This window comes from Sclerotinia sclerotiorum, genomic scaffold (genome assembly GCF_000146945.2).
Source record: "Sclerotinia sclerotiorum 1980 UF-70 scaffold_2 genomic scaffold, whole genome shotgun sequence".
In the NCBI taxonomy this organism is placed as follows: Eukaryota; Fungi; Ascomycota; class Leotiomycetes; order Helotiales; family Sclerotiniaceae; genus Sclerotinia; species Sclerotinia sclerotiorum.
Genome location: NW_001820834.1, coordinates 1,280,919 through 1,297,076, shown reverse-complemented (window position 1 = coordinate 1,297,076; position 16,158 = coordinate 1,280,919). Strand labels below are relative to the sequence as shown.

General features: G+C 41.8%; 7 protein-coding genes across 7 annotated transcripts; 3 read left to right on the top strand and 4 right to left on the bottom strand.

Annotated features, from left to right (window-relative positions):
• Positions 1–9: 9 nt before the first annotated feature.
• SS1G_01583 (hypothetical protein) lies at positions 10–801 on the bottom strand (the record flags this gene model as incomplete). Its single annotated transcript, XM_001597339.1, has 3 exons — positions 10–18; positions 121–489; positions 619–801. 3 exons carry the CDS (start codon positions 799–801, stop codon positions 10–12), a joined length of 561 nt encoding a protein of 186 aa, XP_001597389.1.
• An 868-nt stretch (positions 802–1,669) lies between these two features.
• On the bottom strand, positions 1,670–3,336 carry SS1G_01582 (hypothetical protein; the record flags this gene model as incomplete). The annotated part of the gene is made up of 2 exons (XM_001597338.1): positions 1,670–2,536; positions 2,587–3,336. 2 exons carry the CDS (start codon positions 3,334–3,336, stop codon positions 1,670–1,672), a joined length of 1,617 nt encoding a protein of 538 aa, XP_001597388.1.
• An 875-nt stretch (positions 3,337–4,211) lies between these two features.
• SS1G_01581 (hypothetical protein) lies at positions 4,212–6,515 on the bottom strand (the record flags this gene model as incomplete). Its single annotated transcript, XM_001597337.1, has 3 exons — positions 4,212–5,837; positions 5,963–6,096; positions 6,149–6,515. 3 exons carry the CDS (start codon positions 6,513–6,515, stop codon positions 4,212–4,214), a joined length of 2,127 nt encoding a protein of 708 aa, XP_001597387.1.
• A 1,251-nt stretch (positions 6,516–7,766) lies between these two features.
• On the top strand, positions 7,767–9,100 carry SS1G_01580 (conserved hypothetical protein; the record flags this gene model as incomplete). Its single annotated transcript, XM_001597336.1, has 6 exons — positions 7,767–7,822; positions 7,890–7,903; positions 7,958–7,977; positions 8,055–8,164; positions 8,218–8,549; positions 8,622–9,100. 6 exons carry the CDS (start codon positions 7,767–7,769, stop codon positions 9,098–9,100), a joined length of 1,011 nt encoding a protein of 336 aa, XP_001597386.1.
• Positions 9,101–10,434: 1,334 nt separating this feature from the next.
• On the top strand, positions 10,435–12,927 carry SS1G_01579 (predicted protein; the record flags this gene model as incomplete). The annotated part of the gene is made up of 1 exon (XM_001597335.1): positions 10,435–12,927. One exon carries the CDS (start codon positions 10,435–10,437, stop codon positions 12,925–12,927), a length of 2,493 nt encoding a protein of 830 aa, XP_001597385.1.
• Positions 12,928–14,513: 1,586 nt separating this feature from the next.
• On the bottom strand, positions 14,514–14,735 carry SS1G_01578 (hypothetical protein; the record flags this gene model as incomplete). Its single annotated transcript, XM_001597334.1, has 1 exon — positions 14,514–14,735. The coding sequence occupies one exon, from the start codon at positions 14,733–14,735 to the stop codon at positions 14,514–14,516; it is 222 nt and encodes a 73-aa protein (XP_001597384.1).
• Positions 14,736–15,513: 778 nt separating this feature from the next.
• Positions 15,514–15,639, top strand: SS1G_01577 (predicted protein; the record flags this gene model as incomplete). Its single annotated transcript, XM_001597333.1, has 1 exon — positions 15,514–15,639. One exon carries the CDS (start codon positions 15,514–15,516, stop codon positions 15,637–15,639), a length of 126 nt encoding a protein of 41 aa, XP_001597383.1.
• Positions 15,640–16,158: the final 519 nt, after the last annotated feature.

Here is a 16,158-nt window from a genome sequence, read left to right as displayed (position 1 = left end):
ACAACACTATTAAGATTTCTCATTGCCTGAAAGTAACATTAGTAAAAGACATTAATCCCAAACACACATCTCCCCCCTCACCCCAAAAAAACAAGAAAAAAGGAAAAAAGAAAAACAAACCTTAACAAACACCCCCTCTCCCGGCGCCTCCCCATTCCAAGCATCCACCACCTTCAAAATGCCCATTTCCTCCTTCGCAAGCGGTTCCTTCCCATCCCCTCCAGTCGTATAAATACTTACCTTACTCTTAATAACCTGTTCAAAACCCACCCCCTTAACCACATACCTCGAATGCAAATCCATTTCGATAGGATTACCCGCCTTAGTTACGCAGTGCGAGATTTGTTCAATGCGGCTAAAGGCGCTTTGGAGACCGTACCATTGGGCGGCGTATTGTTTGCGGCCTTCGGCTTTAGTGATGGGGTCTTCGAAGATGGCGGTTTCGGTCCAAAGGGAGAGTTTGGGGAGGGAGGGACGACCGGCAAAGAGCTAGTGGGGAGGGGGGTGTTAGTGAGGTTTTGGTTTTGTGGATGTTTGGTTTTGGGATGGGATAGGAGGGAAGTGATAAATAAATGAGATGATATTCAGTAGCAGGAAAAAAAGGAATCACAATCATACATCCAAAACACTCCCCACAACGACCTTCTGCTTCTCACTCAAATTAACCCCCTCCACCGTATTAATCCTCGTACTCTCAATCCCCAACTCCCTAAACGCATCTGTGTTTCCCGAATTCGCAGTCGAAGTCGAAGCTGAAGTAGCAGTAGTAGAATAAGATTTATTTTCTGCTGGTGTTGACATTTTGATATTTGAATTTGAATTTAGAGTTCGAGTTTGATTTTGTATTTGGAATTGAGGTAAATTTTGGATTGGATTTAAAATGGGAATGTGTTTATATTTATATAACGATGAAAAAGGTTTTTGGCTTGAGGATGAGGATACCGAGAAATATTTAACTAATGATAATCCCGTAGTCTTATTTGTATTCTTACTCTTACTCTTTAAAAACCCCGTAGAAATCAAAGTTAGTTTTAGTGTGAGAGAGAAGAGTGAAAAGCGCATTGCAGGTAGAAAGAAGAAGTAAGTGCAAGAAGATAGGACAAAAGAAGGAAAGAAAACAGGATCTATATCTATTATCTATAAACTTGGATATTTACTTGATACCTACTTACTACGCACTACTTAGTATGGAACGTATAGATAGTATGGACGCTTAATCAATCCATTATGATGTAGTTAGTTGTCTTTAGAAGCGGCTAAGTCTTGACATCATTGATGTTTGAAGCTGCAATGGGTATGGTACAGCTGTGAGGTGGGATGCAAGGTCTTACCCCACATAATAAGCTGTAGATCTACAAATTCTCCGGGTCTCCGCAAAATAATCAAGTACGTAGGTATTAATAGGTACTCGAGTAGGTAATCAACAGGGGATTATCAGTAGTAGATACACCAGCAGGAATGTCAAAATACGTAGAAATAAGATAATATAATTAACTCTGTTAATCAAAAATCAAATGTGATAAATGCTATGTTATCGTTTATGTCAATCATGGGTATTCTCCATGAATCATCTCAACTCCATTTTTTGGTATTCGTATGCGCTGCATATTCGTGATTCATAACTTTCCACTCACTCCCCCACTCACTATTCCCTCACTCACAACTACATCTAACCTTTGATGCTTCCCTCAACCCTACACAAGGATGCTACCTTGGTAGCCAAATCATCAGCTTCACTTCTCGTAGCAGCTTCTGCATATACTCTCAAAGCATCTTCAGTCCCACTGGCTCTAGCGAAACTTCTACCGTCCTTAAATTTAGCAACTAATGCATCAATTTGTGCTTGTGTGCCTTGTGGTTCAACGAGTTTTCTCTCAGCATCCGTTGTCTTGAATAAGTTTCGATCAGCAACTTCAACTCGGACGAGACGATTGGGTAGATCAATGTAGGTAAGATCCCATTCTTTTGGTGTCCAAGACTTGTGGGCGAGAATTGTTTCAACGAGTAACATATCCGAGAGTGCATCTCCGACTGTTTGATTGATGAGATCGGTGAGGGCACGAAGAGCTTCCAAAGCGCTTGCTTGAGCAGGAGATTCCGGTTCCGTGCTAGCAAATGCTTTCAAGGCTTGTTGTGAGAAAACGACAGTTCCATGGCCATTTGCTTCGAAATAAACACCGACATCGAACTTGGTGGCTGCATGATGTAACCATTTTACACCAGTAGGAGTGCAAACCACGGGAAGCCTCAATGTTTTCTCAACATACTTGGTACTAGCACCATTGGCATATGCAGTCTGTACAACACCAATTCTCAATTCATCTGCAAGTCCAGCTTCTCTAGCAAGATCACCGATGAATGAAGCGGCGAGTGTAGCAATCCTATCACCATCCAATAGACGGAATCCATGATCTGGATCATTGAAGTAGTAGATAATTCTGTCGGCATCTCCATCTAATGAACAGCATCGATCATTGTTTCCGGCTTTTGATGAAGGAGGAGCTCGTTGTTTGGTTTTGACAAAATCGGCACCGCACTGTAAAAAAAACATTAGTGATTAAATCAAACAGTATAAAAATTACTAACCTCATGGTTTAAATTCTCTGCTTTCAAAACATCGTCGTTGACGACCTTAATATCGAGAATACCCTTTGGCAGATACTTAATCAATTCATGCAATTTAGGACCTCCAACACCATTGGCACAATCAACAGTGACCGACCCAACAGCCTTTTTGCCCTTCATAGCTCTCTCAAAAGCCTTTGCCAACTTCTCATAGTATCCAACTTCACTGACATCGCCATACGCTTGTGGTGTTCCCTCCGTATTCGTACATCTAGTCAAATAATGTAATTGAGGCGTCGTAAGCAACTTGTAATCCGTATAATCTGTTCCGGTAGCCTCGAGAGCATCAACCAAAGCCGCCACCAATTTCGGGCCTGAAGGTCTCGTATCCCTAGCATAAATAACTCTTGCAGGAGTTTCCGGGTTGATTTTCAAATCCTTCTCCAACTTGCGATAAACTTCCACCACATCCTCATCCTTCGCATTCGCCAGTTGTGTACTATATGCCTCCCAACTATTCTCCAACATCTCGCCCATCGGATCAACTAACTTGACACCATTATCCTCGGGTGGATTGTGCGACGCGGTGATCATAACACCGATCGTTTGACCACCCAACTTGCGCGATCGAAGAGCAGCCACAAGACCAACGCGGAAGACGACTGAGTCGAGAAGAGTGGCCTTCATACGAAACCCCGCAGTGCCATATTGAAAGACCCGATCGACGGGTTTTGGGTGATTATTTGAAGCTTCGAGAATTTTGGCGTCCATGTTTGAAGATTTGAGGAGAGAAAACAAAGATCTGTGAAAGAGGGAAAGACTTGGGGAGAGAGGAAGAGAATAGGAAGATTGTAAAATCCCAATATAATTATCCAGTTTGGGTCCCTCCTTTTCTTATTTATTACCTGATAAGTATTCACGTACCCGTTGAGAGATTTGTCTATGCGTTTCTATGCGTTGGACATAATTGAGGGGCTGAACTTTATTCAATTTATTAATGTAAGGTTCACCGCTTTTGCTTTCGGCTGCATAATTTGAGCATAAAATGGCGTTATGAAAATTTGCTGGAGGAAGAGAAGTGATGACTAAGCATGAGGAACTACACCAAGTTGTACGTAGTGGGGAATGGAGGGACGAGATGTAACAAGTATCACGTATATTCCTATTTGACATCCCGATGATATGATCAATGCATCATTCACACGTTCGGGAAGGGACATATGTTCGAATGATCTACACAAGCTCTTTTCATCACATTTACAACCAGCCTTCCCAAGCTGCTCGAGCTCAAGCTAAATATCTACCTACTTGCCTAGTACGGTCTCATGCTGCTACTTAGGGCCAAGTTCTCATTTTTCTTTTTGTTGGTTAAATTATTTATTTTCTTTTCTTAAGCTTCAGCTATCGAGTTCTAAACAGAAAGTATCCGAAAATATTGTCAACGTAGGTATCTATCTACACGACGTCCCATCGCTGATTGGCGAACGGTTTGTGAAACTCCTGTGCTATGCAGTGACCACCCAGATAACTCCATCCATGCATGAATATGTGCAAAAGTCTCCCCATTCATCGTCCTCCATGCCACAAAAGTTATAACCTCCACCCCACTTCCCGATGACTTCGAAAATCTGTGTTACGGAGAACACTCAACCATACAACTCATCCTCATCAATATCACCCATACCTATAGCGTCGTCTTCATCATAATCATCCTCGTCATCGTAGCCTTCTCCATTGACATCTCCTCGCCAATCATCACCAGCTGCCTCGCCTTGCTCACCCACATCATCATCTTCATCAACCTCTTCGATTATTCCCTCGCCACCATCAGCAACACTACCTGCCACCGAGCCAGGAGCCGTGGATCCAGCTCTACTTGTAACTTTACTCGTAGCAACACTACCAGGACCAGATCTAGTTCCCACAGTCTTAAAGATATCTCTTATAGCTTCATAGTTGATCTTTTTACTCCAACTTCTCTCCTTCATCGCATTGACAGCTGCTTCTGCTGGTGTACTAGCTACGCTAGTTTGACCTTCTCCAATTCTTGGCTTCTTCTTCCTCTGTCTGGTAACTTTTGGTGGACCCATAGCTGCTTTTCTCTTCTCGAAATCCTTTTGTTGTTGTTTGCGAAGCCAATCTTTATTTGCATTAAGCCAAATTTGTTCTTTCTTAGCGACTTCAGCATCAGGTAGTACGCAGTTTATGACTTCTTCGTCATCGGCAAATTCGTCCTCACCAATGTGAGTATCCATGCTGACGTGTTTCTGAGGGTGCAAAGCTTCAGCTAGAAGAAGGTGATAGTGTGCTTTCTTTTGAGCCTTTGCGAAACTAATGGCATGCTCCTGGGTATGTGGATCAGAAACCATTTCTGTGATTTGTTGCTCCAATTCATCTTCTACTGCGAGCCATTCCTCTGGCATTTCGAGAGGAGGTTCATCATTTCGTGGACGACCGGGTCCTCTCTTGGGTGCGCCTGCGTGTTCTTCGAGTTCCTTCGCGGCTTCCTCGTCAGCGGGTTCAACATCACCAAATTCTGCGACAAGTCTGTTAAATGAGGTGCCTGATTCATCTTCAATGGCATCATCCAAAAGTCGAGGATCAATGTTTTGGTCCTTTGGGGAAGGAATGGCGGAAATAACAAATCCGTCTGCATCGCGTCGAACTTCTGCTGGTAGCATAGGAGTCCCAGATGTAGATTTTTGTCTCTTATTGCTCTCACCATTTCCCTCCCCTATCTCCCCTTCGTCGACTCCGTTCTCAATCGCGCTGTCCTTACCCTTACCCTTGCGCTTACGTTTCTTGTTTTTCTCCTCCATCTCTTTGAGGTATGCCTCGGACTTTCTGTAAAAGGAAGGGGGATCGTGGGCCGACTCTAAGAACTCGTTGTTGAGAAACTCTTCAACTGTAAGAGCACTACTTGGCGTTCTTTTAAATTCTTCCAAACGCTTTTGAATAGTTGCTGTTGTGACTTTGACGACATAGACGACTTCGGTGACTGTTCGACGAAAATTATTCATTCGTGCTGCAAGGATTAAACAAGCACCACAAACACCAGAAGGTCTTCTTCCCATGACCATCCAATCCAAACTCATTCTTCGAACCATACGGATTGCATCATCGGCTACCTTTTCGGTTTGTTCGTAGAATTCGAGCTTCGAAGCGAATTTCCAAATTAAGTCTTCCGGAAGGACAGGTAAAATGCCATCCGTAGCCAATGAAATTTGTTTGTGAAGGGCTTTGAAATATCGACCGAGTGTAAAAACATTCACCTATAAATGTGAGTAACGATTCCAAGAATGTGCTAAAGATTAAAGTATACCTGTGACTTGTCGGCAAAATCTATAAGCATCACCCTGCATGGTTTCTCCTTTCTGCAGGCACTGTATAAACAAACAGCTGCAACAAGATCCGTTCTTCGACCTTGAATGAAATTGTTCATCGATGCAAGTTTAAAGATTTGATGACCAACACCGACCACATTTTCCGAGATTCCAAGTTGATTTGCTAAAGCTTGCATGATACGCTTTCCTATAGACAATTAACTTCGAATTGTGGAAATAGGGGTCTCGTCAGCACTGACCCTCGCGAAGAGTATTCTCCTTATTACTTTCACCACCACCAGCTCTTCTAAAGGCAGGACCCAGAGTTTGTGCACCTCCCTGATCCGCGCCAACATGACTGCCTTGAACCACAGCAGCACCACTACTACTTTCTCCGAATTGAATCTCGGCGACAATATTTGAATCATCAACCACGGTACCACAGTTATGACATACACCGTCTTCGATCTGAGGTTTACTACATTGTGGATTTGGACAGGCGGGTCTTGGTTTTGCTCTGGCGGTACCCATGGCAGCTTTTCGAGAGAGCGCAATAGGAGCTTTGATTGGCTTCATGTTCCTCAAGGGATTGGGCCTCGCTGGCGGTGGTTTTGGTCGCGAAGGCATTGTGATGAAGAATTTTGAAAAATTGAAGAATTGAAAATTGTGGGAGGGAACTGTAATCTACCCTTCTACCCCGCGATATCACTATTTTCCCCAGCCAGACCGAATTAATTCTCGCTGTCGCGAAGAAAATGTTTAAGACTCCTATTACTACACGTGATAGTAGCAATTGCTAGATGAAAAAGATTGGTTGAAATATTTGATTGATGGCGACGTTTGGGTTGGGTAGTTGAGTTGGGTGTTGCTTGGTGGAAGGATGCGAAAGATTCAAAAAAGAGAAATGGGATTTGTGTTGTTTTGGCGTAGTGGTTTGCTTCAAGAACTTTCACTTTCTCGTTGGTGGGGTACGAATACGCTAAGCCAATTACAGACTCATTAGCGAATAAAATTTGATCGTTGGAATCTTTTCTTTGAAGAAGAGGAGTTAGGTAATCGAAGGTGATTGACTTTCCTTCGAAACTGTCTTACATCATTGCTCAATTAAAATATATATTATATAAAAAATTTGAAGAATGAAGAATTTATATTGTGAGCGATCTCCATTAGCTTTGATGTTGTGAGATGTTTAAGATGCAAGTAAACATTCTATACCTACTAGGTATTAAAAGATTGGGTGGAAGAGGCCTCTATATTGACTATATTACTACGTCTGTAGGCATATTAAGATCTCCTCTTGGTATCCTCGGAGGGGACCAATATGCCTGCTTATGGTTCGTCTAATCTAGCCTGTTTAGGTAACCGTATTACTAATCACGACACGTGATTAGTACCGGTAACTTCTATTCCTTTTAACACTAGGTAGGTAATTAGCTGGACTAGAATATATTCAAATGCAAGAGAAGGGTTCTAGGATTGGTAACTTGAGAATCTTTGAAGCCCCGATTTTCCGTTCTTTCCTAGCAGTTAGTGTAACCCGAGCCAGAAGCCCAGAATAGACTTTAAAGTACTCTGTATCGATGTTGTCCCTACCTACTACCTAGGCATGTAAGATGGATTCATAATGTTGTTCCACCTTTTGGTGTAAATAATCCCCAAACCATTAAGGGAAGGCGGTGGCAGAATCTCGGCCGCTTGTGAGAAAAAAATCCCTGACTAGGTATTGGGGCATTTTATCAAGGTTGAAATATCTCTCAAATACAGCTGCAATCATTTTATTTTACTTTTCTCTTCTCTCTACCACCACCTTACATTATCCCTTCCTCTCTCTCTCTCTTTTTATCATCTTCTGTGCTTTCTTCAAGCACAATCATAATCATGGCTGAGGACCCAATGAAGGGATTGGAGCATTCTGAGGCTCACTACTTCAACAGGTAAATACTATCGAGCCTTTTTCTACTTCTCGACGATAAGGATCATTTATATTAATCTGCAAAATAGTTACAATCATCATGGTATGCAACGCGGTTCTATGATATATCAATGCAAATGCTAATCAATATATAAAGGTATCCATGAAGAGATGTTGGTATGTAATCTATAAGCAGGCAAAAAAAAACTGCTTCCCCAAACTTTCTTTACCCCGCCTGCTAACAATCGAATTAGAAAGATGAAGTTCGTACTCGATCATATATGAATGCCATTGTGCAAAACAAGCATCTTTTCAAGGACAAGATTGTACTCGATGTAGGATGCGGTACCTCCATTCTCAGCATGTATGTATTCTCTCTCGAGCATCTCAAAACACCTGAAACTGATGCGGTTAAAGGTTCGCTGTCAAGGCCGGTGCAAAACACGTTATCGGCGTCGACATGTCCACAATTATCGAGAAGGCTCGTGAGATTGTCGCAGTCAACGGCATGTCCGATAAGATTACATTACTTCAGGGGAAGATGGAGGAGGTTGAACTCCCATTCCCAAAAGTCGATATCATCATCTCGGAATGGATGGGTTATTTCTTACTCTATGAATCCATGTTGGACACCGTTCTCTATGCTAGAGACAAGTACCTTGCGCCAAATGGTCTGATTTTCCCAGATAAGGCTACTATCTTCATGGCTGGTATTGAGGATGGCGAATATAAGGATGAGAAGATCGGATGTAAGTTTTTTTTATTGGGCTCCCCACATGGCGAATAAAATTCTTAAAATTTCGCGTACTAACCTATGAAAGTCTGGGATAATGTTTACGGATTCGATTACTCTCCTCTCAAAGCTACCGCTCTCACAGAACCTCTTGTTGATACAGTCGAGATCAAGGCCGTTGTTACCGACCCCACTGCAGTCCTCACCCTCGATCTTTACACATGCACTAAGGAGGATCTCGCTTTCTCCACTTCCTTTAAACTCGATGTCCGTCGCAACGATTTCGTCCATGCTCTTATCGCATGGTTTGATATCGATTTCACGGCCTGTCACAAACCTATTAGATTCAGTACTGGTCCTCATACTAAATATACTCACTGGAAACAAACTGTATTCTACTTGAGAGAAGTTTTGACTGTTGAGCAAGGAGAGCAAATTGTCGGTCGATTGGACAACAAGCCAAACGAGAAGAACCCAAGAGATTTGGATGTTAAGATTCAATACAAGTTGGAGACTACAGACCCATTAAGACAGGCCGAAGGCGGTGCTGAGTATAAGATGTGCTAGTGAGCTCTTCCAAACTATCGGAGTGACGAAGAGAGAAGAGACTTTCGCGGCTGAGAGCGCAGTTTCTTTGACGGAATTTGACTCTTATTTATCAATCAAAAGAGATGATTTGATATGTCTATGAATGAACTGAACTGGGAAATTTCCTTTGGCGTCAAAGATGGACCCATTCAATACAAATAAATGGATGGATGGGTGGGAATAACGAGATCCTAGAGTTAGGCTAAGATCTTGTGAAGCATAGATTGCATTGTAGCGCAAAATAGCAAGCTAGCTAGCTATCTAGTTGATGATATCCACATGCAATTAAATACCATAAAGACAAGGATTTTTTTAAAAGGTGTGAAGTGTGAATGTGAAGGTGGGAAGTTTATATGTTTTTGAAGTGCTCTGTATATTACTCCATGGGTAGTACCTGTGAAAAACTTTCAATGATGCGATTCATCACTCTTAGTTGAGCTTCCTACAGGAGTAAGGTAAATCACCCGAGCAGTAGATTTCTGGCATGATTAAATGATCAAAGGACAAGTCTCATAACCAAATCAATGGAAAATTAAAGAACGTCTCGTTAAATATCTGATAAGATTATCGGAATTCGTTTTAGTGAAATGCAATACGAATTGGTTTTATCTGGGAGGTTAGAGGTAGATGGGTATACGGAGTTGGGTGGGTGGCGTGGATGAATGTGTATTGGAAGGATTGGAAGGGTGGGAAGTGCTTTGGTGGGTGGGTGGGTGTGTGCTATGTTAGGATATGAATTCAATTTCTTCTAGAGAATGGAACAATGTGAGATGCCACATTAGCGAAATTCTAGATGATCTAGTTGATGGATGAAATAATCAGTTGAAATAAGGTTATGAGATGCAAGTGCTCTCGGTTGGCCCTGATGCTTGTTGAAGCTATTCGTACAAAGAATTACTTTAAGCAATCACTCCTAGCAAAAGATTTTTTGCAGTATCATCTTCCCTCTATACAGAACATAAAGGTAGGCCACATTCTCTTCACGGATCAATTGTTTGTCTATTCCAACAAAGAATATTCTCCTATTCCCAAGTTCTCCCTACCGCGTTGGTTTTGAACAACATCAGATAAAGAGTCCTTATTCCCTTTCCGGCACCAATTATCAAATCTCAAGGAAAACCATCCATGAAGACTTTCATGAATATCACAGCTTATTTATTTTACCTATCTCAAATCTCAACCCCCTGAAATGTTGACTTAGTCCATCAACATCAATAAATGCCAATTGAACTGCACATTCTATATAGAACCCCTACCCTCGTGGCTATTATCAGTATAAGCAAAATATATTCATTACAGCCCCAACCATCAACATGAGCTCCACAAAAATCGGACCCCAAAAGCGCAAAACGCGCACATGGGATCCCAGTCCTGCAATAAACATTGACATACTATCACTCGAAGACCAAGAACCATTCAACCAAAACAGACCCAAAAGAGTCAAGCGACATGGAACAGAACCTTCTGGATTCGTCCTCGATTATACTCGTAGTCGACAAATGGCGCTAAAGAATATGGGGAAAGGAAAACCGTTTACGGATGAAGCGGACATTGAGAGAAGACAGTCGAGGCCCCTCACAAGTTTGAGACCTACACCCTTGATTCCCTGGTTGGTGAAGGATCATGCTCCTATAATCCCGAAAGAAGGAGCAACTGTGAAACCGCCGGAAAAGCCACCACTTGCCCCAACGGGCGGTCTACGACCACCTTCAGGAGGAATTGCGCAAAAGAGAAAATCGAAGGTAGCTCAGCCATCCCGTTCCCAAGATTTTCCCAACATAGATTTCAGAGTACCGATGGCTGCTGGAAACATTGGCTGGGCGATGTCACTTGCAGTTGAAAGACAGCGGCAAGTCAATATCTCAGCCGGGGAGGCGATATCAATGTACCAAATGTGCAAACAAGGCGAACTTTTGTACAAGTTCGAGAAGGAATTTTGCCAAAATTCATTATATAAGGATAAAGGAGAAGGCAACACCGGCCATGTTCACTGGTTCATACACAATTTGGCACGAAAACAGGCCGGAGTAGGGCCACGACCTTATAATCCTCCCACTGAAAAACAATTGGAGGCACTCAATGAGATGAGAAATACTAAGGAAGGAAGAGAGAAGATTATTGCAAATGCCCGCGCCATTGGAGAAAAAAATAAATGGATAAAGCCAGGAAAGCTTGAGAGTCTTATTGACCGTTCTTTCAAATCGAAATCTAGATCAGGAGCACCAGTTACGACGGAAATGACTACAGCTGCTAGTACAAAGAGTACTCAAGCTCAAACACCGTTGCCTTGGTCGAAGACGGAAGCATTGGCGTTTGGTCCAGCGACCACAACCGTTCTATCTCCTGAGGTTCAAGCAGTAATAAAAGACCTCATCAAGTCACTCGAAAAGGAAATTCCTATTACGTCTGTGCCCCCAAAGACCAAAAGCATACCCGGATCCATATCAGCAACGACTCACCCAAGAGGTCATTCACCCGGCCAAGCGACGTCAGTGGATGACTACGTGAAAGATCTCGCGAAACAATTGTCCGCATTACCAACGACCAAAACAAAAGATGAATCTCAAACTCAAACTCAAATTACACAGTCTGTAAATCTGTTGGGAGCAACGGTAACAGTAACATCTTCAGCCGCAACTAAAACAAAAGGATCTAGTGCGGCACCACCTCAAAAACCTAAGGGCGCACCACCACAAGGAATTGAAGATGTGATTACTCCCATGCTTGAAGGTACTATTATTAATACTACCTCGTCTGTTGATCTAGGATCGGTTTCCGCAGCTGTAACAACTATACTTTTACCTGCAGCTACCACTGCTCCTACTACTACTGCTGCTGCTGCTGCTGCTGCTGCAACTACCCGTGCCGCTCGTACCGCGGCCGACATCGAGAAAGTCTTCGGCAAACGAAGTAATCTCTGCGTGCCGCCTCCCACCCTCCGACAAAACATCGGTTTCCACTACGTTTCGGACCTGCATCTCGAGCAAACTAGTTACGACAATTTTGACTTCACCCCCAGCGTGGGTTATCTGGTACTCGCTGGAGACATCGGATGGGCTCATTCGTCGCACGAAGCCAGATATCGCAAGCTCCTCGCGAGGATGTGTGCTAAACCCAAAATTAAACGTATTTTCCTCGTAGCGGGGAATAGAGATTTCTGGCCTATTCACACGAACACGGTTCAAGGCGCATTGGGAGTGATGAGGAAATTTGCAGCGCATCCGGATATGAATGGAAAATTAACATTTTTGGAAGACGAAAGTTTTGTGATTGAAGAGAATGGTGGGAAGATAGTAGTGCTAGGCTGTACATTATGGACAGAGACCAGACGACGTGGCGGTGGCGAACCACGCGATCAAGATAATGCCCAGCGAACTGCAAGACACAGAGCTTCCTGTGAATGGATACGGCAGGAAACAGCCAAGATACGAAATGATCCCAAGGAAGTCCTAACGCGTATACTAATCATCACACACATGCCGCCTTCCAAGAGCGGAACATCAGACCCCACGCAGACGGCGATAAAGCCGCGGGATTTTACATCAGGTTCTATGCATGGTAGTGATGTGATTGATGGGTGTAAGGCGAAGAATTATGACCATAGTATGATTAAGACGACGATGCCGCAGTTGGATTCGAGAGATGTCTGGATTTGGGGTCATACCCATTGGAATGAACCGGTTTATGGGAGGGTGAGACATGGTGGGATGAGGTTTGAGTCTAATCAGAGGGGTAATGCTACGAATAGGGTTTATCATCCTAGACCGATAGATGCTTTTCAACCGAATAAGGTTATTTGGGTGTAGTTTTGATGGGAAGTTGAGATTTTTGTGCTTGGGGTTTGGGAGATTAAAAGTTTTGGGGATTGGTATTTTATTTGTTTTGTTTTGTTGATGGGATATATATTATTTGTTTCAATGTTTAATCAACTTATTTATTTATGTGTATTCTGTAGTCGTAACAAACACAAAGAATTCGAAATAACTACTCATCATCTTCACTAATGGAAACCTGCTGAAAATTTCTCACTCACTTCTAATATGAATTCTTCACACTCCTTGTTCTACAAGTAATTATGAGGAGGCAAGTTTGCTCTCGTGATACGATAATGAAGTAGCACAAAAATCCTCGGAAATCAGGACTCCACGCATCGACTTTGTGCAACGCTCATCCCTAGTAATCTTACCTACCTACCTATTTGAAGTACTTACACAACCTTAGCACTGCTACTCACCATAATACATTTCAATTCCTAGAAATCCAGCAAAAAAAGTTATCAAGCATGCGCATATATATATATTGCAATTAACTAGTCCAACCACAACCACATACAAATCAACCAATTTACAAAAGACACACAAAAGAACTTATTCATCAAAGATGATAATAATATTCATTATCCTGAATTTCTGCCAAAGTTTACAAGTTCGCATACCATCAATCACAATCTAAATTTCTCCAGATTTAGAATATTTCGCACTGCATACATATATACACACATACATATATATAAGGTTACCATAAGCGAGGTCGTTACAGTATGCACTGGTGGTGTTATTTGTCCGTTGGGGGTTGGTGTTGCACAACATATTGATAATTAATTGTATGCAGGTTTGATGCTTGATGCTTGATGTGGATTAGATGCATATGGGTACACGACAGGATGGTTTTTGCAAGCTATTGAATTGCTGCGTTTTAGTTGTGGTGTATCAATAACCTAGGAAGGGGTGGGGTGGGATTTTTATTGTTAGGTGAGTGAGTTGATGGTGAAGGGATGGATGGATAAATGGATGAATGAAGGAGGGAGGGAGGATTGAGGGAAATGGAGTTTGGTGTTACAGTATGTACTATGCATAGCTTTGATGTCAACTATAGGTGGGTATATATGAGGCATAGTGTTAATTTGGGAGGATCTAGGTCAAAGCTATAGTAGAAGTAGTAGCAGAAGTAGTAGCAGAAGTTGTAGTTTTTCATTGTAGTTCGTGGTTTTAATCATAGTTTTTAATCGAATCTTGAATATCATATCATGTTATAGGGTTACATTGTCTATTTCTGAAGTTCTTCATTCTTCGAAACCTTTTTCAGAATCTTTTCAAATATTTGCAAATTACATTTCTTTCAAATCAAAGTCAATAAATTGATCCTGTTAGAGTTTAAGATTCAGGATATTTGGTAATCGATGTAGGTACGATGTTGCGAACTTGTGATATACAATACACACTACAAACTTAGTAATTCGTTCCAGAATATCCCAGAATGTCCCAAAATGATGGTATATAAAAGGTAATGGAAAGAAATAAGATCTTATAAAATTAAAGTAAACAAAAACAAAAGTGTTTCCAATTGGGATTATCTGCAAGCTCGCTAAGGTACAGAAAAATTCAATTCACACTCAGCTCGAGCACCCATAAGCATTCTTCTCTTCCCTCGCCACCTTCACTCCTTCCTCACTTCCCATACTTTCCATACTTTCCATACTTTCCATATATGGAAAGCAATATAAACATGAGCATATGATTCTCAATTCCAAGAGAACAAGAGCCGATGATCCATGCTTGTTACGATGTGATGGCGTGATGGGGTAACAACCGCGCTGATGATTAAAAAGTGTCATCTAGGGAGGCCATCTGCTTTAGCTTGAGATGTCACGAAGCATCGTTTTTATCATTTGGAAGAACTCCAATGAGGGCCTTGAGAGCACGTTGAAATCTCTGTGCTATTTCAGCCACAATCCACAATCCACTGCCCACTGCCCACAACCCAAAGATTTGGGGTTTGTTCGTTTTGAACATTTAGATGCAATCAATTCGAAATATATACTACTAGGTCAAAGGTGCAATTTTGATAACTATATTTTTTTACATTAGATATCTGTGGAGAATGATGAACAGAATCTAATGATGCTATTGATGGATTTTTTGAAGGTGGACTGAGCTTCTGGTGTTGATTGGAGTTTCTGGTTCAATTTTTGGTGAAGAGGGAAGGTACGGAACGAGTACCACGGGGGAAAAACTCGGGTACTTGCTAGATGTTCGCTAAAGGGTGGAATATCATTTTAATATATATTGAAGAATGAAGGTGTATCAATTCGATAGTGAAGTGAAAAATAGCATGGAAATTTTATACTTTTAATTGCTTCTGGAGAATGAGTGATAGATGTATCGAATATATATACTTCATTTCAATCCGAGTTACAAGTCTTCTTTTTCCTCTCACACAAGTAAATCTTTCAAAATCATTAGTTTGCCGCCGACATAAGTCAAATCTGTTACCTTCCATATCGATGTCGGTACTAATACAACTCCATAGCATCAAATTCTACAAGATATTCCCCCGAGCTATATTTAGATTGATACACAATATCAGTGGAGGCTAACCTATGGATGAAAACGATGAAGAAAGAGGTTGGTTGGACAGCATCGGGGTATTTCGATATTTCTCCGATCAAAGTCAATACCAAGGAATGGGTTTCGGGTGTTACACATGGCCTTCAACGATTATATGTAGTCTTACGATAAAATCAATAGTAAGATTACCATCGATTAACATCTGAGAAAGAGAATCACTCACATTTTCATTACACATATTTAGAATATACTATACACTTATGCCAGCCATCTCATGTTCTGCGTTACATCATAACGGTATCCCGCAACAGGCCAGGCCAGTATTGCATGAGAAAAGACCATCTGGGGAAGAGGAGAAATCGTATTTCAATCTTACGAAGGGTTCACGTAGTATTCTTATTAAATACCTACCCTGATGCCGAGATTTCTCGGATTGTGTTCCGGGAACAGTAATAAGCGTAATGTCACCCGTTAAATCCTTCTCCTGGTTTTCATCAAGATGATGATAATGTAATCAATCCGATTCGTCAAAAAAACGTTACTACGGTATTGGTAAAGCTCGGCACTTTTACTCAATGGGCCATTTCATTACATGAAAAAACATTCATTTGGGGTACGTCCCTAGAAGAAGCTTTACTTTTAATCATGGAGAATGCCCCTAAATGAATTTTGGGCATGCATCTACACATT